This window comes from Ursus americanus, chromosome 6, assembly GCF_024610735.1.
Source record: "Ursus americanus isolate L20-20 chromosome 6, mUrsAme1.1.p, whole genome shotgun sequence".
Classification (NCBI taxonomy): domain Eukaryota; kingdom Metazoa; phylum Chordata; class Mammalia; order Carnivora; family Ursidae; genus Ursus; species Ursus americanus.
This window is the reverse complement of record NC_142132.1, coordinates 48,867,425-48,892,060: the sequence shown is the minus strand read 5'-3', so window position 1 is coordinate 48,892,060 and position 24,636 is coordinate 48,867,425. Positions and strand designations below refer to the sequence as shown.

General features: G+C 45.8%; 1 protein-coding gene across 6 annotated transcripts in view; it reads right to left on the bottom strand.

The window, feature by feature from the left end:
- The window catches only part of KCNMA1 (potassium calcium-activated channel subfamily M alpha 1), a 710,872-nt gene that overhangs the window by 51,271 nt on the left and 634,965 nt on the right, over window positions 1-24,636 (bottom strand). For all 6 annotated transcript variants that reach the window (XM_045783283.2, XM_045783284.2, XM_045783288.2 and 3 more), the window contains 3 exons: window positions 23,564-23,687; window positions 19,333-19,557; window positions 15,729-15,921 (listed from right to left, as the gene is read on the bottom strand). In XM_045783283.2, coding sequence (XP_045639239.1) covers window positions 15,729-15,921; window positions 19,333-19,557; window positions 23,564-23,687 — 542 coding nt within the window. The remainder of the gene's footprint in view (window positions 1-15,728; window positions 15,922-19,332; window positions 19,558-23,563; window positions 23,688-24,636) is intronic.

Genomic DNA, 24,636 nt, shown 5'->3' with positions numbered 1-24,636 from the left:
AAGTTCCTTGGTTGATTGCAATGTGCAGCTAGGGTGGAAAACCCATGGGCTAGTCAAATTTGTTGAATCTGTATGCAAATATTTCTGCATACAACTAGGGGGAGGTATGGGGAGGGACAAAGAAAAGATCCCTCGTTTTAGTAGGTACTTAAAGGGATCCAAGACCCCTTCCCCAATTAAAAACCAGAAGTTCCCCAGGTCTCCTGGCTGAGGGCCAAAATAATAACAACCATATATACATATATATATATATATATATATATATATATATATATATATATATATATATATATATATGGGGTTTATTTTTGAAGAAAATAGAGGCCAAGGAGGGAAGACAGGTGTCATTATCACCTAGCTGGAGCAGCATGGGCCCTACTCTGCCCATGGCAACTCTGGATACTTCAGTGAGCTGTCTGAGGCCAAGCCTCTCTGCTTCATAGAGAAGCTTCATTGTGTGGTCCCACACTGGCCTGTCTATGGAGGAAAAATCCCATTGGTCATTGTCCATCTGCCCCAGTTTTTCCTCAACTCCTCTGGAGGCTTCTGTAAATCTACCGTATCCGGATTGCTCAGCTCCCAAAGATGTTTTGGTTGCCACCATATTTGTTTTCTATGCATATCTACTGACAAGCAGAATCAACAGTTATTCCGGCTGCTAGGTACAAATGGATAACCCTATCTTGCCGTTTCTTACTTTGGGGGACCGAATGAAAGAAAAAAGTAAAATTATCCAAAAATAATAATAACAAAAATAGCTAATGTTGTTTGATCTCTGACTGCATCCCAGTTACTAAGTGCTTTGCGTCCATTCATTCAAGACTGCCACGTGTGGTTGTGAAGGTCATCTAAGTGGCCGCCATTGTGGTCACCCCAGATGTCCCAGAGATAAATACAGCAGGCCATGTGTGTCATGAAGGCTCATCTAAGCAGGACATGGCATATTTTCATATTTATTACAATATTTTTTTCATAGCAGACAGTAGGCAAGTGTATTGTTCAAACACAATCACATTACGAACATTTGTCAACAGGTAGAAGTAAAGTGTCTTGGAAAGGAGTGACTGTTTCTGACCCATGTAAAGGTACTAGATGGAAAAGAGAAAACCCTATGTCTTATTTACTTCTCAGAGCAATCTGATGAGCCAGGGGCAATTTGTATTCTCAGAGGAAACTGAGGTACAGAGAAGTTGAATAGTTTGCCCAGGCCTCATAGGTGGTGGAGCTCACATTCAAACCCCAACTGCTAGCTCTCGAGCCCACACACGCCAGCGTTCAACTTGACAGAAACTCCTGTTTCTCCAGCTGCTGATGTTTTATAAAACCCCTCTGGGGCCATCATCTCTTCAGATTCACACACGGTCCCTGAGGGTACTTAGGTGGGGCCACTTGAACAAACCTTACTTTATAGATGAAGAAACGAAATCATAAAGTGTTTATGCAAAGTCAAATAACACGTGACGGCCACAAGGAGGATTTAGAACCTGGTTCCTGACCCTACATGATTATGTTGTCACTCTGACGGACCCATGTGTGATCCGGCGTCATAAATTAGAGCGACAAAACCCATCCACTGAATTCGTCCTGCCCAGGTGTTCAGGCACCATTGGCTAGCCCGCTGCGAGGAGAAGTGTCCATCTCCACGTGGCCAGGAAAGCTCTCCGAAACCATTCAAAGCTCCCTGGAGCAGAACGCAGAGATGGTTTCTGCCCTTTGTTGAACTTTGGGGGTCTCGGTCCCACAGCTTCCTCAGGCCTTGGGCTGGTTTTGGGCGACACCACCCACAATGAGCCCAGGGAAAGGTTGAGGCTCGGGAGCTATTAGTAAAGGTGAAAGGACTGGGGTGATTTACTAGAGAACGTTTGGACAAGTCTGACAAGTTCAAGGTCCTCGGTCTTTGCAGCCCTTGCCCGGTGGCCAGCAGTCAAGTGAATGGAGAGCGACTAAAGCCTGGAAGGAAAGGATGTGGTATTTAACAAAGTATCCAGCTGCTTTATCTCATATGAGGGCCAGCGAAGCGAGCACAGACCACAAACAACGGAAATGGGGATTAAATCATTCGTTTGCTCACTCCACAAACCTCTACAGACTTCTACTGGGCGTGAGCTATGCATTTCAATATATTTGTGACAGTTGGTGGGGGGTGGGGAGATCAGTGAGATGATAGACCAGACCAGGCCATCCTTTTGAGGGCCTATCCAGGTTCACAGTGACCTCCCGTACAATCCTTCCCTCTGACACCCTGAGACCTTTAAGGCCCCTCTGTTCACCAGCAGACACATAGCCAAGTGCCCCTTTGCGAGCTACACTTGGCCTTTCTTGCTCCTGAGCTTTCTCCTACTCTGCCTCAGCCTCTTCACCTGCCTGTAGCCCCTTTACTTATTGATAATCATTCCTATTTTCAAATTCAACTCCACTTATTCTAGAACTCCTGCCCCCGACCACTGCTGCCCAAAGCAGTCTCTGCCTTCTCATAACACACCGTGTGGTGACATCCCTGTGGCTCCTATATCTGGTAGAAACTCTTTACTGGAGATATCCAACAAGATGCTCAAAGACTACTACACCGCTGTTCTAGAATTTGGGGGATGATTTCCACTAGAACATTCCTTATACTTGAAATACTTAAGAACCACTCAAACTCCTTAAATATTCTATAAATCCAGAACTAAAGTAATTTATAAATCCATTGGTTTCTTTGCAGGTCCCTTTCTAAGAAAAGAAATAAAGGTTTTAGGGCTTCATATGAGTTTTTGGTTATAAATAGATGGATAAAGACAAAAATCCATTGGATGATTGGTTAGGCTCATTTGTTGGCTCCTGGCTTGCAAGTTATCACCACAACATGTGGATTAAGCTCATGCCTCAGAAAATTACAAATGACCCACACCAGGCATTTTGCAAGGTACTCTGGAATGTTCCAGACCCCATATTGTTAAATATGTGTGTTCAGGTTATGCCACACAACTTATTTTATATGTCTGTGCCATTTCTGCCTATGGATCCTATTAGTTCCATGACAGCCTGACCATGGGAGGAGTGGAGACACTAACCTTCATCGTGGGCTATAAACCAAAGTATTGCTCAGGAAAAGAACTCTTGACTGACTCATCCTTATTCAGAATCTCATCAGGGCCCTTAGAGAGTCCATAGCATGAGAAGACTTCTTTTACTTTTCTTTGATTACATAACCACACTTTCCCCCCAAAGGACCATTTATCTGGACCATTTTCTGAGTATAACACACCACCTGAAATCCTAGGCTTTGGGGCTAGCGTGGTCTGTTTATTCTCATCTACTGCCTTTTGTTGACACGTCCGCTTGGAGAGTGGGATGACTCAGTAAAACCTGGAAATGTTTTGTAAGTGTCTGGACAACAGAAAGCAATATCAGGGTCTCAAACTTCCCACCGTTGTACCGACAGCTCCAAAATCAAATCTATATTAACTGGGCAAAAAGCTCCAACAATTAAACTGCTCACAGAGGCAGGCTAAGCAGAGCTCTTCGTACTTCTCTCAACTCTACTCTTGTTCGTGTAGTTGTTGTAGCAAGGAAGACTGGAACCAAGAGAATCCCAGTGTCTCTGCTGGGGCAAGGAGGGCCAGGGACCTACCAAATGTGGATCCACGGAACAAGAACATTAAACAACAACAACAACAACAACAACAACAACAACAAAACCCTGAGTCCCTCTGGGCATAAGGAGAAGTTTAGCATGCCCAGGGATGCTTCCATGACTCTTAAAAGCAGACGTATAGATTCAGGCCTGTTGTCATGAGAACAGCACTGGTTCTCTTTTATGGAGCTGACCGATGTGGTGAGGAAAGCACGAGCTTTGGAATCAATTTGGACATCAACTCCGTGTACTCTTGACAAGCTATGAGACTTTGGGCAAGTTGCTGAATTTTCCTGGGCCTCAGTTTCCTCATCTGTAAAATGGAGATAAATGACCTCTGCCTTAACAGGTTATCGGGAAGATAACCGAGATATTGCATATGAATGCAAAAACAGGACTTACAATTTTTAAGAAGAAGCATTAACGACACACGCAAGTTTTAAGGTGGGAAGTCTGATGTGAGGACGATGAGTTTGGCCCAACCCCAGCGCCACCCCACATCTGTTTCCTGTCTCTGAAGCTAAGATTTTCTTTCCCTGCCACTGTCCCAAGCTGGGCACAGCGCGAGTGGGGGACTCCATCTACTCTGCATGCAGTCGGAATGAAAAGGCGATTTGGCCCATTTTTATTTTTAATCCCCCACATCCACTCCCCAAGGAAGATCCGCATGTACGGAAGGCCGAAAATCCTCAGGGAGCCCAGGCTTTCCAGTCTCCTGTTAACACTATTCTTCTGTCTATGGTTCCTTGTTTTCGTCGCTGGGAATCTATTACCAGAATATCAATGGCGGTCTTAAGAGGATCCCTCAAGTGGTAGAATGTGCTGCGTAGGACAAATTCTCCCACGTTGAAGTCACCTAGAAAGCAGCCGCACATGCTGCTTCGCTGACATCCATGTGCACCCGGTACCGAGATCAGTCTCGTCCTGTCCGCCGAGGAGGCGCACCTGGGCAGGCCCCTCTCTGCACTGGAGACCGGCCCCAGCCCTCCTCTCTGCACTGGAGACCAGCCCCAGCCCTAAGCCAGATTTTCTTTATTGGTTGGTAAGCTCTTTTAATGAAATGTACTACTCTTATTATAAAGGACTCAAAATAAGATCTAAATCACAAACCAATAAAAGAAAATTATTGGGCTGGGTATCTAAAGTTACTACCTAGAGGCTACCCTAGCACGGTATTTATAAATCTCTGAACAGTTAAGTATAATTGTCTTTCTGGTTCTGGGGACTGAAGCCAACAGCAGTTTCAGTTACAACTGGAGAAAAATATTTGAGCACGGAGCTTTGTTCATTCGGTGGGTAGAGGGAAATGGCTTCTCCCTCCCCCCCACCCCCTTTCAGAATGAAGAGAGAATCTCGTGGCAATGGATGTTATATAGGGAGCAGCTGAAAAAAAATGCTTCTCTGGTTTCAGGGAGGGAGAACGTGTGTGAGGATCTGTGTATGGGTACATTTGCAAGTGGGGGGCTGGGGAGTGCAGAGGGGAGGCTAGGGGAGGACAGAAAAGGGGAGCATGGGGAAGGACGGATGCGGAGGGTGACATGGGAGTTGAAGATGGGGGTGGTCTGTCAAATGAATGGAAAAGCCAGATGTGCGGCTGCTTACCCTCTGCCTCTGAGACACAGAGACAGTGCCATTCTGGAAGGACGTGAAAGCTTTCACTAAAAGACCCGTTAGAACCCCAATCCCACCAAAAGCCACAGCGCTCTCTCTGGAGTAAGAATGTAGATCATTGAAAACGCGGATCACCCTTGTAGTAAAAATAAAGAAAATACCACAGACCCTCAGTTATAAAGGACCAAGAACTCATCTGATCCAATGTCCCTCTCATCACAAAGATCACGTCAGTAACTTTCCCTTGGCACGCAGACATGTGGTGACAGAATGCTCACTACATTTTTAGGCAGCCCATTCTGTTCTGGAAATGTCTTCCTTATGTGGGGCTAAAATCTGGTTCTCCTTCATCATTAGTCGTCGGTCCTGGTTTTTCCAGGGGAGCAGAAGATAAAATGGCCCTTTCAACCCACTACCCCCTGTTCTCTTAACTGCTTAGCAAGTAACAGCTTGTCCCAGCATTTCCCCGTGCTGACCATTCCCTTGGTGGCATTCTTGAGTTTGTTAGTTCTTCCCTTCAAACCTTCGTAGTTCTTGACACACTCCCTCTCAGAACGACCAGGATGAAACAACCACGACTCAAAATAAATCACATTTCTATCAACAAGGTTTATGCTGCTTGTCTTCAGTGATTATCTGAAACTTAATGCTCAGTGGTCTTCATTACATTCCATCCTGTGGCTTTTGTCCCCAAGTGCCAGGTTAGGAAAGTCCCTTCAAATCCCGACTTCTGCCATTCAATAATTTCGAGGTCCGAATCCACACAGCCTCCCCCAAAGACAAAAGAGAAGTCACATTTTCTTCTCTGGAACAGTAAAAGAAATCTCAGACTTTAGGATATGCCCTATGCCCCCAATTAATGCTGTCTCTCCAAGGACCACGGACATACTTCCAAAGAAAAATGTCATTCCCTACTTGAGGCTGTTAACCTTTGTTGAAATGCAGACAAGAGAGAGCATCTGCTTATGTGTGGGTATCATTTAGTGTCACCATGGCTGAGGGTCACAGAGGGCTGGAGGAACCGTGGTGTGTGTGTGTGTGTCTGCACGTATGTGTGCTGGTATGCACACACATACATGCGTGTGTACCTAGTGGTGGGTTTGTGTAAGCCACTATATATTTTTTTAACCTGGTGGTTATAGGGAGGCATAGAATATAAAAAAAGAAACCTAGAGGGGTGAGGAAAAGCAGCCAGGGGACGTTCATTCCGGGTTTTGGACATATGTTCCTCTGTCCCTTGGGAAGCTGGGAGCCCAGCTCGGCTTGTGGATGGATCCTTAGCTTCTACCAATCCTTAGCTTTTCCCTCTGTCCTTTCTAAGATGCTCCTCATCCTTCTGCCTTTCACGTCTCTCTCCTCGGACCTCTCCCCGAGGCTCTTCTCCACTCGTAGAGCATGAGCACGGGGCGGGGGGGACTGTTAGCTGGGACCCTCTCCTGCATGCAGGAGTTCATCTCCACCCATCTGCCTTTCATGGCCCCCTGATTTTCTGCCAAATCTACATAGATTTGTACCCTGGCTAGAACCCAACCTCAGCAACACCACGTTCTCCCGCAGCCAGACCCTCCGTGCTGAGGCCTCTTCCCGTGAGCGCATCGTTGTCTTCTGTCACTGAGAAGGAAGCTCACGATCACGCAATCTGCTTTACATCTACTCTGTCTCACAGTAAAATAACATTCCCTTCTTTTTCCGGTTCAAGGTTCCTGGATTCCTGGATAACCACTGTTCCTACACACACCTGGGCATCCTCTTTTTTCCCCCCTCCAAACAATGCTTCACAGGGCTGCCAGATCAATGTCTCTGAAGCTCAGGTCCAATCCCATCACTCTCCTGCTCTGAAACCTGCTGTAGCTCCCCAGTGCCTACTGAAATATTTATAGCTTCATAACTCAAAATTTTAAAAAATCCCTCAATGCCTAACCCAAATTTCTGCCTCGGGTGTCCCTGCTGTCTTACACATACCCTGTATTCCAGCCCAATTGTACTCATCACTGTCACCCGAACACGTCTCCAGGTCCCCCTGCCCCTTACTTCTATTCTCTCTGACTGCAGCCAGCTCTATCTGTTTCCACCTGCTGAAATACTATACATTTTCAAAGAGTCTCTCAAGCCACTCTCTTTCTCTTCCTGTCCCATGTTAGCCTCCATAGACTGTAACTCTTTCCTGGGAATAGACCGGCCTTTGGAAGCAGAGCTACACATTTGCAGAGAAGGGTGCCAGGACAGGGAATGTGCTTCATGCACCCGTCTCCCCAGCAATGCCTGGCATGCACAGTCTGGGCACACAACAGCTACTTAATAAGGGTTTGCGGAATTGGATTGATACCTTCAGGACAGGTAGCATGAATCTGAGGAATGCAGAGCATGTAACAAGAAACGGAACCACAGAGGAACCTTAACACCAACATCCAAATTTAACGCTGAGGTCAAACCACACATGCTCCGTCTTCTTAAAGAAACCCAAGCTCGCCAGGGGAGCATAAGGCTGGCTCTGGGGTGAGCAATGTTGCTTTTTGGTAACAGCGTGGTGCTGGATCTCTGCGCGTCTGTCTCTCTCCAAAGCTGTGGCCAGGAGGAAGGCCTGTCCACTGGGCAACTAATATCTTTCACTTATCACCATGAGACACGTGACAGAGTCAAGACGGCAGATAGAGCCAGTTGGTAGAAACCAGAGCCTGGTCTCCAGCACCTCCCCTACCCCCTTTCTCTCCACTTAATGCTTTTTAGTCTCAGGAAGCTGATGACAATCCAGAAAATAGGAAAGAAAGAAGGCAGACCAATGAACTAAGCCAACAGCACTGTCCTAAAGAAGTAAAATAGTTTACCATTTGGGATCCCTGGGAGATGAGGAGACCCCAGCTAAAACCATTACTTCACTCCTCAAGGCCTAGTTTTCGCTTCTTTCCAATCAAAATGGCAACCTCCTTACCACATAGCTCTCCTCTGAGGACCACTCAGGCAGTGGGTCTTAACCCTGGCCACACATGGCATCATCTGGGAGCTTATAAAACTCCTCACGGCCAGGTTGTACCCCAGGCCAGTTAAACCACAGTGGCTGAGGTGTGACCCAGCAGCAATATTTTTTAGAAGTTTCTCAGATGATTACAATGTGTAGCCCAGGGTGAAAACTAGCGATCTAAGAAACATGTATCATCTCACTTGGCAAAATGCCTACCCCAGAATGGCGGCAAACGTTCATGAGCATTAATATTATTACCACAGCTCTTGTTGGCGCTGGTGCTGCTGGTGGATGAATGGTTTTCAGCGTCGTGCCACCAAGCTCTGTTCTGGCTCTGCAAGGAATATTTCATTCTCCAAGCTCATCACACATTCCTCTGTCAGATCAAACCTCTCACACTTCAGCTCTCCCATGCCTTTGCCTCACACCCTATTCTTTGACCTCATGGGGATTTATTTCCTGCTTTGTTTTGGCCTCTTGGTCTATAAGCCCCAACAATGGTTTGACTTGTCCAGCTACCATCTTAGACCTGGTAGCCACTCATTTTCATATACTCTCAACAGCTCCATGGAATCCTTCACCTCCTCTGAATCTCCATCCCAGATGAAAACCATTTTGTATGATTTTTGTTGTTTCTGCCAAGAACTTCAGAGAAAATCGCAGAGCTGTGTTGACCAGCATCACGGCACCAACGTAAATCCAATGCCGGCTGGCCCTCACCAGTGCCCACTCATGCTCTCACCTCGCTCCAGGCATCTCCCTTACATGTTTACTGCAATGTCTGCTCTGAAACTTTGTCACCATCAGTCCCCCATCCCAACTGTCCTGGCCCCTTAGATCTCCAGGGAAAACCAAACTGGCTGCTTCCATGAAGGAAGCAGAGCCACCAGACTGAGTTGCCTCCAGCTTCATCTTTGCCATCTAGCCTTCCGTCTCAGAGGGACGGGAGTCATTCCTTCTCCTTTTCAAGGCTACATCATCTTCTCCGACTTGTCTCTGTTCCTCTCTCTATCATTTAACAGCCCTCTCCTAAAGCTTCAACCTTTCCCTCTCTATGTGGTGTCACCTCAGTTTCCTGTAGCCAACAAATATGGTGTATTTCTCCACATTCTAAAAACAAACAGGATATCTGTTCTTTGACAAGATCCTCTGAAATATCCTATCTCTCTCCCTATCAGCCCTTGAAGGAGTAATATACGGTCTTAAATTCTCACCTCCCATTAATGCTTCAGACCCCTGATTGCCAGCTCCTACTGGCAACAAGTTATTCAACTATTCTTGCCAAGGTCATCAACAACTTCTTGAGGGTCAAATGTGCCATTGCCTTTTTTAGGACCTCATCTATTTGACTTTTTTGTAGTATCTGACAGTGCTAATCATTGCTTCCTTTCAAATCAGTCCAGCCCAACACATTCTTATGGCATGTCAACTCTGTCAGCTCCTGGGCTTGAGGCACTGGGGAATGGAGATGAGCAAAAGAAGAGTCCTTGTGTCTCAAAGAACCCACAGTCTACTCAAGGAAACACATGTTTTGAATGCACATACAACGAATATTGAGGATACATTCTAAACTGCTTTCTGGAATTTACTCAACTCTCTTCCCTTTTACCTTTGACAGCATCTGCTCCTATTTCCTTAAATTTTTGCCCTCAGCCCCTTTCCCTGGATTCTCATCCTCTGTTTGTCCCTTCAGTGTTGACATCTCCAAGGTTCCAGGTTTGGCCCTTTTCTCTTAGTTGCTCTGCCTTCTCTCCCTGGGAAATAGCCACACTCAAGGCCTATACCTTGTCCATCACCAATGATTTCCAAGTCTGTACCTTCAAACCTGATTTTATCCTGGTAGCTGCATGTTTGTATTTCTCGCTAGATATCTTATTAGATATCCTACTTTCAACTCAGATGGACCAGGACCAAATTCTTTACCATCTGCCACAAGCCTATTTCTCCTCTTGAATCCTCAGGTTATTTAATCACTTTTATATCCACCCAGTAGCCAACCTCGAAACTCATTACCAACTCCTCATTGCTGCTCATTCACACCTCCTTCCCACCCAACTGGCCCTCAATGGGCTGGCTATCTTTCCTATTTCAAATCCACCTCAATTTCGGCCTTGCCCTTGTGACTGACATCACTACAGCTGTCCTGTCAGCACTCATCCATCCCTTGATGTCTACTGCAACTGTCTCCCTACATAGCTCATGCTGCCATCTCTTCCCACATCTAAACCATGCTCATATCCTTGCCTGTTATCTTTTTAAAAGATGGATTTAATTATCATCTTCCTAACACCCCAGCCCTTAACAAGGTTATAAGCCTATGCTCTAGACCTGCCCTGTCCAATAAGGTGGCCACCAGCCACATGCCTGTATTTAAATTTAAACTTATTAAATAAAAGGGAAGAAAAGCAGCTCCTCAGTCACACTAGCCCCATTTCAAATGTTCAACAGCCGCATGCATTCAACTCACAATGTCACCTCTTCTTGGAAGCTTTCTCAACTCCTTAAAATATATAAAACGAGGAGCCTTATGTGCTCTTGTATTTCTAGCCTCATCCTTGTCTCATTGCACTGTAATCGTTTATGGGGTCACCTCCTCCATTCATCTGAGCCCTCAAGGATAGTGATTGGCTAAATCCAAGTCATCTTTGTGTTCTGGACTTCTATCGTGCCTGAGGTATAGCGGGCACTCATTTATTCCTCTCTCTTTCTCTCAAGAGCTACCCTCACTAGAAGGTTAACCAGGAAGAAATTCGAAGATGCTCATTTCATAATGCAATACAAAAGCACAAAAGGAAACTCAATCACACGCTCCCTCTTTTCAGGTACTGACGCAAGCGGCTCTCTGAGAACGGACCTTCCTTCCTCTGTTCACCCTCCCCTTTCAAGATCGCACTCAGTTCTCGTCTTTTAGAACCACAGGGAAACAGTCTGGCAAGAGCCACTGTTGTACCAGTTGATTTAAATTGAAATGTTTTCCCCAGATGAATGCGTGCTAAATAATACACCAGCTCTCCAGCCAAAGGGAAGTGACAGGCGCTCTGTAAATAAAGGCACTTAGTTGCTGGTAAAGAGCTGTAAAGTGGTTCTGAGCTGATGTTTGCTGACCAGCAAGAAGCAGCTTCACCTGCTTTATATACTTGTCACTGCAGTCTTGCCTGCTGTATATTAAAACTGCATCTCATAGACCCAGCTGTCACATTGGATATACCATCCAGCTTGGGGTATGCCACCTTTCTCTGTAATTGTTTTTGACAACCAGGCATCACATCTCAGATCTTTCAGAAAGCGTCTGGTCCAGAATCCCTAGGCTGGGCCAGTTCTGACACCATGTGGGCTGGAACAGTGACACCAAAAGGCATTGTGAATAGAGAAGAGGGAAAAGAGGTTTTGTTGGTCTCGGAGACGAAGCAATGCAGAGTGGCAAGTGTCTGAACGCAAGTCTCAACAAAGACTCTATCTCCTCAACATTAAGACGCATTTTTCATGTTACACTGTATCATGTTAGAAAAACTTGCCATAAAAATGCATGGGTATTTTGGCCCCAAAGCACACACTTTGCTTTGTCCTGAGTCCACATTTCCATCCTGGTGAGTTCTGGAGAGATGTTCATGTAGCCCTCAAGACAAAGCAAAAGGATGAGGTTTCATAAGGAGTACAGAATAAATTGCGATGAAAGCGGAGTAGCAGTGGCCAGAAATCTGTCATTATCACGGAGGGGAAGTTAGAATTGCTTCCCCCGATGGAAAGAGGAACACGAAATCATTTGTACCCTGTAATTCCAACTCACCTGCACTGTGGTGGTGACAAATGCCCAGATGAAGGGTAGTGAGAACATCTGAGACCAAGGAGCATTCCAGCAGGTCCAGAGGGTCTCAAGGAGGAACAGTGGTGGGGAGACCTAGTTTGTCCCTCGAGCCCCATGGGCTAGGATGAAACCAAGGAGTGGGCTGCACGATGAGCAGCCCAAGGTGAACCTAGGGCACTTGCCCATCAGAGAGAAAGTCACTTCCTGTGCTGATGGCCACTGCTTTGGAAAGTCAGAGTGTCCCCAGAGGAGAGTGTTAGAAACCAAGGACAAGAGAAGAGCACACAGAGTAAGAAAACAAGGGGAAATGTGGGCTCAGTGTGTCTATAGTTCTGGCAGTCTCTCACTGAAAACAGAACGGACTGCTTGCAGGCTCCACTGTGGACCAAGAGTCTGAAAATTCCCACGAGCCCTAAGATACATCCTCTGTCTTCTTTTGGCGTGTGTGTGTGTGTGTGTGTGTGTGTGTGTGTTTGGGGGGTGGTGTACAAAAGAAGGAGTGCCCTTCTCTCTCTCTCTCTCTCTTTTTTTTTTTTTGCAAGAAAAATAAGCTCCCTTTCCCTTTCTTCTTTCTCTCCTACCAAAACCTATTTTCCTGGCTTATTCTTATGTCGAAAACAGAAAAGGGAAGGCTTTTGAGAATTGGGTATGTGCAGAGGGGAGGGGACACATTTTTACCAGTTTGGCCATCATATAGGATCTGAGAGGTTGGGATCTGGCTTCTGAGAGCTGGAAGGAACACCCACGTCAGATGCACACATAACTCAATCGTGCATTGAGATTCTGATCCTTGGGACTTGACAATCACAGCTATTGAATTGGGAGAAAACAGACATGTATTTTCCTGCCCCTCCCGCTCAGTTCCATCTCCCCCTCCCACCACCGCTCCCCGAAGGGAGTGCGTCTCCTGCTTCCACTTCTTTCCATTCTCCTTGCTAGCTCCTGCCAGGAGAAGAGGAGCGTCTGATCGGGTCGGTCAGCGTGTTCACTGGACCGGGTTTTGTTAGCGTGCAGATTATTATGCCTTAAAGCAGTGCACACGAGTCACCTGGGGACCCCGTTAGAATGCAGATTCGGACCCAGGAGATTTGGGGTGGGCATGAGATGCTGCATCTCTAACAAGCCCCTCGGGGGATGCCCAGGCTGGGGTAGAGTTAGGAGGACACGCATTAGAACAAGTACTTAAAGGCAGGAACCAAATGGTGGCTTCCTCTTCCACTTCCTAGAAGGTCAGCTTCCTGTCTCCTCATATCCTCTGTCGCCTGTGTTCCCTGCATAGGCAGGGCGGGCAGGAGGCAGGCTCTGGCTCGCCAGTACACAGCGGGGTAGGTGAGACTCTCTTTCAGAACTTTGACATGTTGCTCTTCCCTGCAGCCCGGCTGGGCAAGTGGATACCAAGATTTAGATTTGGGGGAGAGGGAGGGGACGGTGGCGTGGAGAGGTAAAACCCAGGCTTCAGACTATATCAGTCAGGGTTATCTCAAGCCACTCCGAACAGATACATGAAAAAAATGCTCCACATCATTCATCATCAGGGAAATACAAATCAGAACCACAATGAGATAGACCACCTCATACCAGTCAGAATGGCTAAAATGAACAACTCAAGAAACAACAGATGTTGGCAAGGATGCGGAGAAAGGAGAACTCTCGTACGCTGTTGGTGGGAATGCAAGCTGGTGCAGCTGTTCTGGAAAACAGTATGGAGGTTCCTCAAAAAGCTAAAAATTGAGCTGCCCTATGACCCAGCAATTGCTTTACTAGGTATTTATTCGAAGTATACAAAAGTGCTGATTCAAAGGGGCACCTGCACCCCAATATTTATAGCAGCATTATCAACAATAGCCAAATTATGGGAAGAACCCAAATGTCCATCGACTGATAAATGGATAAAGAAGAAGTGGTATATATATGCAACGGAATATCACTCAGCCATCAAAAAGAATGAAATCTTGCCATTTGTAATAATGTGGATGAAACTAGAGTGTATTATGCTAAGCAAAATAAGTCAGTCAGAGAAAGACAAATATATGATTTCACTCATGTGGAGTTGAACACAGGGGAAGGGAAGGAAAAATAAAGTAAGATAAAAACAGAGAGGGAGGCAAACCATTAGAGACTCTATAGTTAAGAGAACAAACTGACGTTTGTTGGAGGGGACGGGGGTGGGGGATGGGGTAACTGGGTGACAGCCATTAAGGAGGGCACTTGCTGGGATGAGCACTGGGTGTTATATGTAAAGTGATGAATCATTAAATTCTACCCCTGAAACCAATACTACACTCAAAGTTAACTAACTTGAATTAAAAAAAAAAAAGAAACAAAACAACAACGACAACAACAAAAAACGACTGGAAGCCAGTAGAGTACTCCAAGTATGAAGAAAATTAGATGTTGACGCAACCATCAGAAGGGCTGTAGGAACAAAAGTCGAAGAGGCCACCACTGGCCGTTTCACTTCAACACAAGGTGGAAGTTTCCCCTGCTGCAGGCCTCAAGGCAACACAAAGGCCACTGCACCCCCCAGTCCCTAGCAGCAAAGCCGGTGATGCGCAGAAAGCTCCCCGAAGAGCTGCTTTCAACCTCGCGTCTGCTCAGGGTTGGGCTGCCGCTGCCTCCAAAGAACCCAGGCCTCTTTGCCTTTTCCAAATTTCAGATCTCATCCCTGCGCCCCGCTCTCCTTGGCAGGTGCCGGCCCCAAACTGTGCAGAGAAGAGGATTCTGGGAACGGCTGCTCCCAGCTTTGCTGCGCTGTTGAGCCGCTGTGGGAAGGCGGTGGTGCTGAGCTGCGCTGACAGAAGGCCATGCCTGGGCAGCAGGACGGAGCTGCGCTCTCCCGTCGGTAAGATGGCGCCCCCCACCCCGGCCACGCTAGTTCTCACGGGCCGTGCTCCCTCCACCTTCGGTCCTGGAATCATGGGCTTCAGGCCCCCACCGGACCCCCAGGGCCACCCGTCTGGTGGAGCACTGACGGCAATGACCCTGCGGTTCGCGGCAAGCCTGCGCTGAGGCCTCGCATCCCACCCTGCCGCGGCCCTGAATAGTGAGGCGGTTTGTGACGAGGTTTGGCTGGGCTGCCTCTCTGCGACGTCTAGGTGACACCTTGACTAGCAGCTATCTGCCCAGGAGCCCAGAGAAAGTGACAAGGAAGATGGGGGCAGAGCAGAGAAGGCAGAGGTGCGTCATTTAACTGTCGTGCCTCCTGTCGAGGACGTGTGGCCTGATGAGCATCCCTTCTTCCTAAATGACTTCTCATGTCTGTAGCGTCCCCACTGTCCAGCGGTCACCATCCGTAGGTCAGCATAGAACAGGGTAAAGCTGAACACCCCCGCGCAGCAATAACAATGGCAAAGCGTAACGTACGTCAATGGCAAAAATACATACTGGAGAGACACATTAGGAATTGTTCCCGCAGCATCTTTCCGGTGCCTGACATTAAGCAGGTGACCCCGGTCATCAAGCCGCTGTTTGGGAAGACTGAGGGGGTGGCAATTTAGGCTGCTTTCCTCTCCGGGATGGCAGCCTATTCTGAGTGTGGGTGTTCAGGTCTCAAGCCTGCTTCCCGCGATGGTAAGAAGCAGCAGCAGATGCCCCTTTGAAAGCCATCCCAGCGACCGCGGGTTTCACTGCCAGGCAGGCTGATGTGAGCCTCTTTGAATTACTGAGTGAAGGATATCCCTCTTGCCAGCCCTTGTCCCCTGTAGGCACAGCAGAGAAGTATTACAGGCTGTCCTTACCTTGGGAATTAGCTTGCAAGACCCCGATGCTGTCATCAAACTGCATAGATTTGATGTTGAGTGACGCCAAGATGCATTCCTTGTCCTGCAGCGAAGTATCATCAATATTATTCTGATTGGCTGACAGGATAACGCACATGTCACAGAGGTTGATGTTGACGGCCCTTAAATCAGCCCGACTTAATGGCGTACCCTTTGGCATAGAGGAAAGAAAAAAAAAGAAGCAGCAAAAGTGAGACAGAGGGACGAGAGGGAAAGAGGGGGGAAAAAATAAAAACAAATTAAAGATTGAGCCAGAGCTTTGGGAAATTATTTAACAAGTATCTTTTTTATGCCTTGACATTAAGCTGGCCTAACTACATTCGAGGGAATAGGAGCTGTGTGCTAATCTAAAGGGTAGTCAGTGCTGATGGCGGCCTTTCAGGCCTGCTCTCCACACTCAATCAAGCCGTTGCTAGCAAACGAGGCAGAGGAATAATGCCAGGGTCCTACATCTTCTTCCTGCCTGGAAATTGTCTTGATTTAAGAAACTGTCCTGTAGCAACCTCTGGCTTTCAGAACATAACAAGGGGGTGGGTTTCAAATGCCTGTTTATTTAATAGCAGGTCACTTCTGTCTTGGGCAAAAGCAGCAGCTCCAACTAGAATTTCCAGTGCAGCCACAGGGAAATAGCCAGTGAGCACGGTGTGATGGGGGTTGGGGGGCGCTGATGGCGCTGCTCAACCTGGAGGAGGTGGGAGGGTTGGAAGGAATGTGCATCTTGCAAAGGGGAGGGGGAAAGGGGTTAAGCTTCAAGCCATATAATTTTATTGCATATTTTCAGCACACACAAAAAAAAAAAAAGCAAGAGAGTTGCCGGGTGGCTCAGTCAGTTAAGGATCCAGCTCTCAGTTTCAGCTCAGGTCATGATCTCTGGGTCATGAGATCGAGCCCCATACCTGACTCTGCACCAAGCATAGAGCCTGTTTAAGATTCTCTTTTTCCCTCTCCCTCTGCACTCCCTCCTGCCCTCCCTAACAGAACAAAAACAAAAAACAAGAAAATCGCCTAATTGACCAATATAGGGATGGTTGAATACACCACTGGACATACATTCAAAGGAAGTCTATGCAGCAGGTAAAGAGAACAAAACAGTTCTCCACGTAGGCGTAGCCTTGGAAGGATCTCTAAAATAGTGGGATAAGTGGGGGGGAGGGGAACCCCACAAAAAACCAGGTTCTAGATAATTCAAAAAGTATGATTTCATTTATGTAAAAAGAAACCCACAAAATAAAACTATATATTAATGAATATACTTATAAATGCATGTACATTCAGAGAGAAATTTCAAGAAAAATATACACTAAACTAATAATAGTAATTACCTCTAGGGAGGAGAATAAGACTGGGGGTAAAGGAAGAAGTTTGTTTTTGACTTTACATACTTCTGTCTTGTTTGAATATTTTATAACAAGAATGTATTTGTATATTATCGGTGTAATTAAAAATAAATAAGCCAGTAAACAGATTTTTTTTTTTAATCCCATAACAACAAAAAGCAGTGGGGGAAAATAAAAAACAGAACAAGGAGGTAATGACAGAGAGGTAGAGAATGCAAGCTCAGGTGAAATGAAAGGATTAGTGTTACAGGAGAGAGGTGTGACCTCCACATGCTCTGGGTCCCTGGGAGGGATCACAGCAGAACTGATCAGGCCTTCCCATGTCAGGGCTCCCCAGGGGCCATATGGCCTCATTTTGGAGTTCACATACGTAGTTCCCCAGCCTGAATCCAGCTTCTGCTTTGCCTACATGGAGATCTGAGTTGCTTCCAACTCACTGACTGTATAGGGAGAGGGTCTGCCAACCGCCAGCTATCCCTGAATGCCTTCCTCGCATTGTCCTTCCTGGACAAGGGGCTTTGAGCTGACGGAACTTGGCTGCCCAGATTGAGACCATCAACTGCCTTTTATGACTCAGGGAGAGTCATGATTCTGCTCTCAGCCCCCAAAATACTGCTGCAAAGTGATATGATGGAGAAAGAGGCATTTAGTGCCGTGGGGCCGGGAAGCCACTTGTTCCAGGCTCCAGAGAAGTATCTTTTGAGAGGAGAAGAATCCCTCTTTTCCAGGGATCTCTTGGTACAAAATAATTATGTCTGACCAACTTCCTGAATCATTTTGCCAGTGCATAAGCTTCAATTGCCTACATCCATATTCTTTTAATTTTCACCTTGTAGGGAATCCAGCCGTAATTGTGATATAAGACAATCCCTGCACAGTTGTATACACATGATTTCAAAACTCAAGAAATACAAATGGCCTACATAGAAACGCCATGTTTCTGTGGGCGGCTCCAGATGTGGGGCACCGTTTAAACAACGAAATGTGTGAAGACGAAGATGAAGGCGCGTTTTGTACAAATACATCGTGCTTGACTGTGCTAAATTTTGGAGGGTTTAAAAAGGCCCTGCAAACATGAGAGCTTATTCATATGCATACCAACTGGCGAGTGCACGTAGGGGAGGGTACACAGAAGGAAACACACACACATAGACACACGGCATGCACATACGGCACGCACACAGACACCGAACATTACACACACACCCAGCGCTTCACACATACACCACACACGTGCATCTACACACACACACAGACTCATGTAGCCCAGCAAAATAATAAGCTCTTTACAAAATACTTTTACACCCCAGTCCACGTGTCCCCAGGGGACCATGTGGAAAAGCACGTGTAGGAAGACAATGGTGGAAATACATAATCAAATCTATCATGACTGCAATTAGCAAGGTATATATCTGCTTATGTTCTTCTATGCATAAGAAGATTTTTTATCTTCAGGTGACTATTTTTAACTACATGTGTTTAATACATCAGTGTACTAGTTTACTAAATCCGTATTTGGTTAAAAGTTTATGAAAAATACATTGATTAATGATTAGGAAGTGATTAGATGACTCCCAGATCATATATCCCACATCCTTACACTAAATTATGGCGTCTCAAACTGTTCCTTTTAGATTTGAGTCCTAGCATTTTTTTAAATTAAGAATATCCCATGCACACATGTGCACACACACACACGAGCCCACGAAAACACCGCTAGGCTTCTAAATGAATGGGAGGCAGGGAGTGGCCAGCAGAAGGGGTTGGCCTTCTATACAGCAAGAATAAAGAACTCTGTTAAATTCACTTGGTAAATAACAGAAAGTGGCACAATCAAGATTTACAGAAGCATTAATAATGTCATAAATAAAATGATAGAAGTAGTTCCGTAAGTAAATTCTGCTATAAGCATCATAATACCTCCAAGCACTAGGCTTGGGTAGGCAAGAGAGAGAGTGTGGAGACACTGATATGGTAATGCATTTGATACCAGTCTAACTTCATGCTCGACGAGCAGCTGAACTTGGCTGCAAATTCCTTTTAATAAGGTCTCCCAGGGTTTAGCTATTCCTAGACAGAGCAGAGGGGAAGGGCTGAGTCCTCAGGCCCATAACCAGATGAAGAAGCAGACACACGATCAAAGCTACAACTATTATATCCATCTGGGATTTTCTTTTGTGAAGGAAAAGAAGGAAAAAGCATCACTAATGTGACCTTGGACTTACAGGCAATATGGACACTTTGGGGAAGTTATGAAGCGTCTCCCATTCCCGCTTGAGGTACTCAATGGAGCCCACAAACACGATGTGTTTGAGCTCGTGGTAATGAAAGTTGCTGGCACGGAGTGGCATCACCAGGTTCCGGAGGCCAATCAGGGCTGAGCTGACGTCACCAAAGATGCAGACTACGACGTGGCCACTCAGGACAGTCATGGCGGCTTCACTTCGAGTCTGCAACAGGGAGAAGAGCACCAGCATTGGAGAAAAGACCTCATGGGTTGTGGTAAGGATTAAAAACAAATCCCTTTCATAAAGACAAACATTTGTTGAGTGCTTACTATGTGCTTTTATTTTTATTTCATCAGTGTTACAGACATGCCATATATATTTATACTCTGAGTATGTGTATATGCATTATACTGGTGGAATAAGTATATATAAACATAAATCCACACAGAACACGACCTTCTTTGACAAAGACTGAAGAAAGTTATGCCATGATACATATGAGCTGGTGGTCTTTCCTGGTGATTTTTAGTGGTGGGCTGGGGGGGGGAATAAGAGGGAATAGCAATATTTATGTTGTTTAGAAAGAGAAATCTTAGTTTCCATGAAATTGTTGAGAAAAGAAGCTGCCTTTTCTGGGTCTCTTGCTGAAATGATGATAAAATGGTAAGATCCATGCTAGTCTCAGCTTGAGAAGTTTGAGTTGTGAGTTCTGGACTCACCAATGGGATTTCACACTACATCATTACATCGGTAGGTAGAACATAATATCCTAAGCCAGGGACTGGCAAACTATGGCCCACAGGCCAAATCTCATCTACACCCTGCTATTGTTTGGCCATGGCCAGTAAGGCAAGATTGGTTTTTACATGTTAAAATGGTTGGGAAAAAAAAAAAAAGAAGATTTCATAATATGTGAAAATTACATAAAATTCAAATTCCAATAAAATTTTATGGCAACACAGCCAATCTTATTTATTTCGGTATTGCTTATGGCTGCTTTTACATTACAACAGCAGAGCTGATTAGCTGTGACAGAGACCATATGGCCAGCAAGATCTAAATTATTTATTACATGACCCTTTGTAAAAAGAGTTTGCTGACCCTTGTCCACTGCTGCTTTGTGGTTTCCAGGGACATTCCTGGAGAGGCCCACCTGGGTAAGTCATCAGAGGAAGACTCCCAAAGAACAATTAAAAGGATCTAGAGATCAATCAGCAAGAGCAATAAGCCCATGTCTTCCCCCAAGCCTAGGGTTGATCTCAAATGAATGAATAAAATCACCCCAGTGAATGGAGGACCCCAGCTTCCCATGCAAATGGTTAGCCACTGCCACCCTTTTGCTCACTGTGTTAGTGAAGAGAGTAACACAAGAGGCCACTTAGTGGGCCTTTTTCCTCTCCTTCTTCTGGTCCAATACCTCACATTCTTGTCTTCCTTCCTCCTGATCCACCCACTGCATGCCTGGATGGCCCCACGTGGCTTACAATGTTTTCGGGGAGGCATATTAATGTCCACCGCACATATCAAACTCTGCTTGATTTAATCCCTAGAGTTGACTGGCGTATTGATTGTTTAAATGCCAATATTACAATTCACGACAATGTCAGGGTTATTACAGTAACACCCAAGGAGAAGGAGAAGCTAGCTTTCACTCCCTGATCATTAGAATAAAGCAGGGGCTGTCACCATTATCAGTTTCCCTCTGCAATAGCACAGGAACACCTAAGACAGGGGCTGTAAGATATGTCTTAGAAACAGTGACCAAGGAGGACCCACTGGGAAGTCAACATCCCACATCACTGTTTCACGGAGAAGACCTAGAGTTAGTTATCTTGGCTGCTTGGAAGTCCGAGTGCCTACATACCCCAGCAGAGCATCATCAACCAGTCTGTAACATGCTGTGATGGGGCTTCTAATCGCTTTTAATTGGCCAGGTCACCTGGGCATCTAGCTCTCTTCAATGAATCTGAGGAATACAAACTGGGTCCAGAGCGGGGACTGGAAATCTACATGGGGAGGTGGGTAAGGCTCCAGTTAGCAAAGGGCCTGACCACAGGAGCTTAGCTCTGGGGACCGAAACACCAATCCTTTGACGGGCCATAATAACATCACCTGCAGAATCTTGTCGAGATCCCAGTTCCCGGAGAGTCTGATTCTGCCAGGCTTAAGACCCACTAGAGCAACTATCTTGTGCTTCCAATACATCCTTGAAGGCCTAACCCAAACTGGGTCTTAATGGCCTTAAACCCTTCAAAGCAAAATCTGTTTGCATCCAGTAAGACTTTCCTGGCCACTTAGATACATCCTAGTCCTGTTCCCCTAGATTTGAATTGCATTTTGTGCCTCAGAACACTTAGCTATATATTGGTTATATTTGGTTATATTTTGTCTTCTAATTAGATGATCATTTCCTCAAGACTGAGGCCACTTCATATTTTCTATCCCCCAGAGCAGTTAGTGTCCTGCACCCAGGGGGTCCATGCAACCCCAAAGCATCTTCACACAGCTGGCTCTTCTGAGTATTCTCATCTCTGCTCCAATGGGACTTTGGAGAGGGCTTCTTGGACCCACACTGTCTAAATAACACCTCCTGGTCCCTTTCTAGCCCATGGCCCTCCTTGATTGTCTTCATGGCACTGTATCGGCATCTGAAATGCTTCTCTATATTCATTTGTTTACCTGGAGATCTTCTCTTTACCTCCCCTAGAACATAAGCTCTATGACAGCAGTCATTGTCAGGGGCTGTCCCCCCTAGCCACAAGAGCAGCGCCTAGCACATAAATGGCCTGTTATAAATGTTTCGTTAAATGATGTTATTTTTCAGATGACAGAAGCAGTAACTCACTTCCCTAAACTCTTTCATGCCAGAGGGACTTTGTTTGGATGTCAATTAGCCATACCCTCTTCAGGAATTTAGGCAAGCCATTAAAACCCTGAATTCCAGATATGATACCCAGGCCTTTACCTGCCACAGATGGGTAACGCCAGTCTGAGTTTGGATCAACAGGGCAAAAGCGCAGTGAATACATCAGAATGTAAATACACAGAGTACCTTCGTGTTTAGCACCATTTGCGCTCCTCTAAATTGGACAATAGCTGTTTCTTGAGAATTCTGACTTTCTGTGCTTTTGTCTACAACGTTCACACCTCCAAGACAGCCTCTAGCACAACCCTGTATTGGCTCTTAATTGCTTGATTATAATTAAACCGAGAAAACACACACATACACACATTCAGATAAAACACAGGGAAAAATCTAGTGAATTAGAGTACAAAGCCATTCTGAGGAACTGGGGCAGCCCCTTTCTAAGAAGGGCGGCCATGACACCAGAAATGATAGGATTTTCCTGGCTGACACAAAGAAGCAGGACACAGCAATCTGCGATGAGAAGGCATCTGACCTTCCTGATTATTAATCCATTTTTCATGGATTAGTAGGACAATAAACCATAGGGAACCCGATGTGGGCATTAAAACCTAAAGCCGTTAACAGGACAAGTCCGCAGAGTAGAATGGATTGTTATCTAGGCTGACATTCCTATGAGAGACCGGAAGAAGCCTACTGCTGCTACCGAGATGACCCAACCACGAAACAGGGCTCTGAGCCCCCACCTGCCCGAGGTGGACCCGTGGCTCATCATTGTCATCATCAGCAAATGCATTTTGCATCATGTGTTGGAAGGATCCCGAATATGCAAGGTTATTATCTAGAAGAAGACGAGACATTGTTATAAACAAGTAATACTGTTTATTTTATTGGTAGCATTCACATCTCTTCCTGGCATTTAATAATAATAATAATAATAATAATAATAATAAGTAACTTCATTGAGTCGCCTTTGGGTTTTACTCTTCACTACAACCTAGGAGTTAGGGTCAGTCTCATCTCATCTTCTTACAAATAAGAGAACTGAAGTGTAAAGAGGTCAAGCAGAGCCACATCCATAGGAATTATGTACCTACCACTTCCCATGATGCCTTGCACACAGCACATACCTGCCCCATATTGTAACAAGCCAATAAATATTCAGAGGTTAAAAATTCCATCCTTTGTTCATATTCCATTGAGGGTTCTAGTTGCTTCAATCTGTGTCCCAAATTTTAATGATCAAAAATAGTTAGGACCAGGGAATATATTTTCCCACCAGCTGGTTAGGGAAACCTCATTCCTAGCAATGGTCGTTTGGAACCAAAGTGGATGGTGCAGATTCTGTGGCCCACCACTCACCAGGATGACTTTCTCTATCTCCTTGGGTGCACACCAGTGAAACATGCCAGTAGAGTCGTACTTCTTCACGTTGGAGTCCATGTTGTCAATCTGATCATTGCCAGGAATTAACAAGGGGTCATGCCTGGGGAGAAAAGGACAAGAAAACTTAAGTGGAAAATGCAATAAATTATAAATGGAAAGTGCCCCCTGAGTTACATCTCAGAGGACTTGAAAGATGCACAGGAAGTGGCTGTCACTGAAGGCCATTCTTTTGCTTGTCAAGGCCATTCTTTTGCTTGTCGAACCCATTCTTTGAAAGACAACTGCCCCAACCACCACCACCACCTGGAAAGGCAGGCGACCTTTATGAACGAGTAATTCTGCCTTTCCCTCCTGTTCCCATTTCTCTAAAATGGCTTTCATGTCATTTTCTGGATTTAGCCTCTTTTCATGGACACCTCTCCCTCCTATTCTCATTTTACCAGCTCCCCAGTCTCCCCAGTGTGTGCATGCATACACACACACACACACACACACACACACACACACTCACTCACTCAAACCAAAGGGTTGTTATTAGCATTGGCAATGAAGAGGAAGGAATAGGAATAGAGCCTCATGCTGACTGACTGGCATGAGGATGGAAAGCCAATTACTTGCTCTTTCTGACTACAACTTCTGACGTGATGCTCTTCGCAGTAAAAGCTTTAACAGGCTGCACTTTAAATATTTTAGCAATTTGCCCAATCAGATTTTGCTCTCCCCGGCTGAAGCCCTTTAAAGATTCAGCAGCATGTCACTTCAGAGCAGATTGACTACCAAATGCCCACATCTGGAATACATGATTTCAATACTAAACAACACCCTCTCTCCTTGCCTTGACAACTGTATTTGCACTCACCGCCCAATGACGGTCTCCCCCACCCCCACTGCACCTCCCAACTGCAGCCTTCCTGGGACGAGAGCTCAAGCTCAGACGCATCTTAATAAACTTGTCTTGAATTCACTGTCTTGCCTTGTTTACTGGTGGGAAGGAAAGCTGCCGCTCCAGAGGCTTCGGCTCCAGTGGGTTGGTAGAGCCTCACCGACAA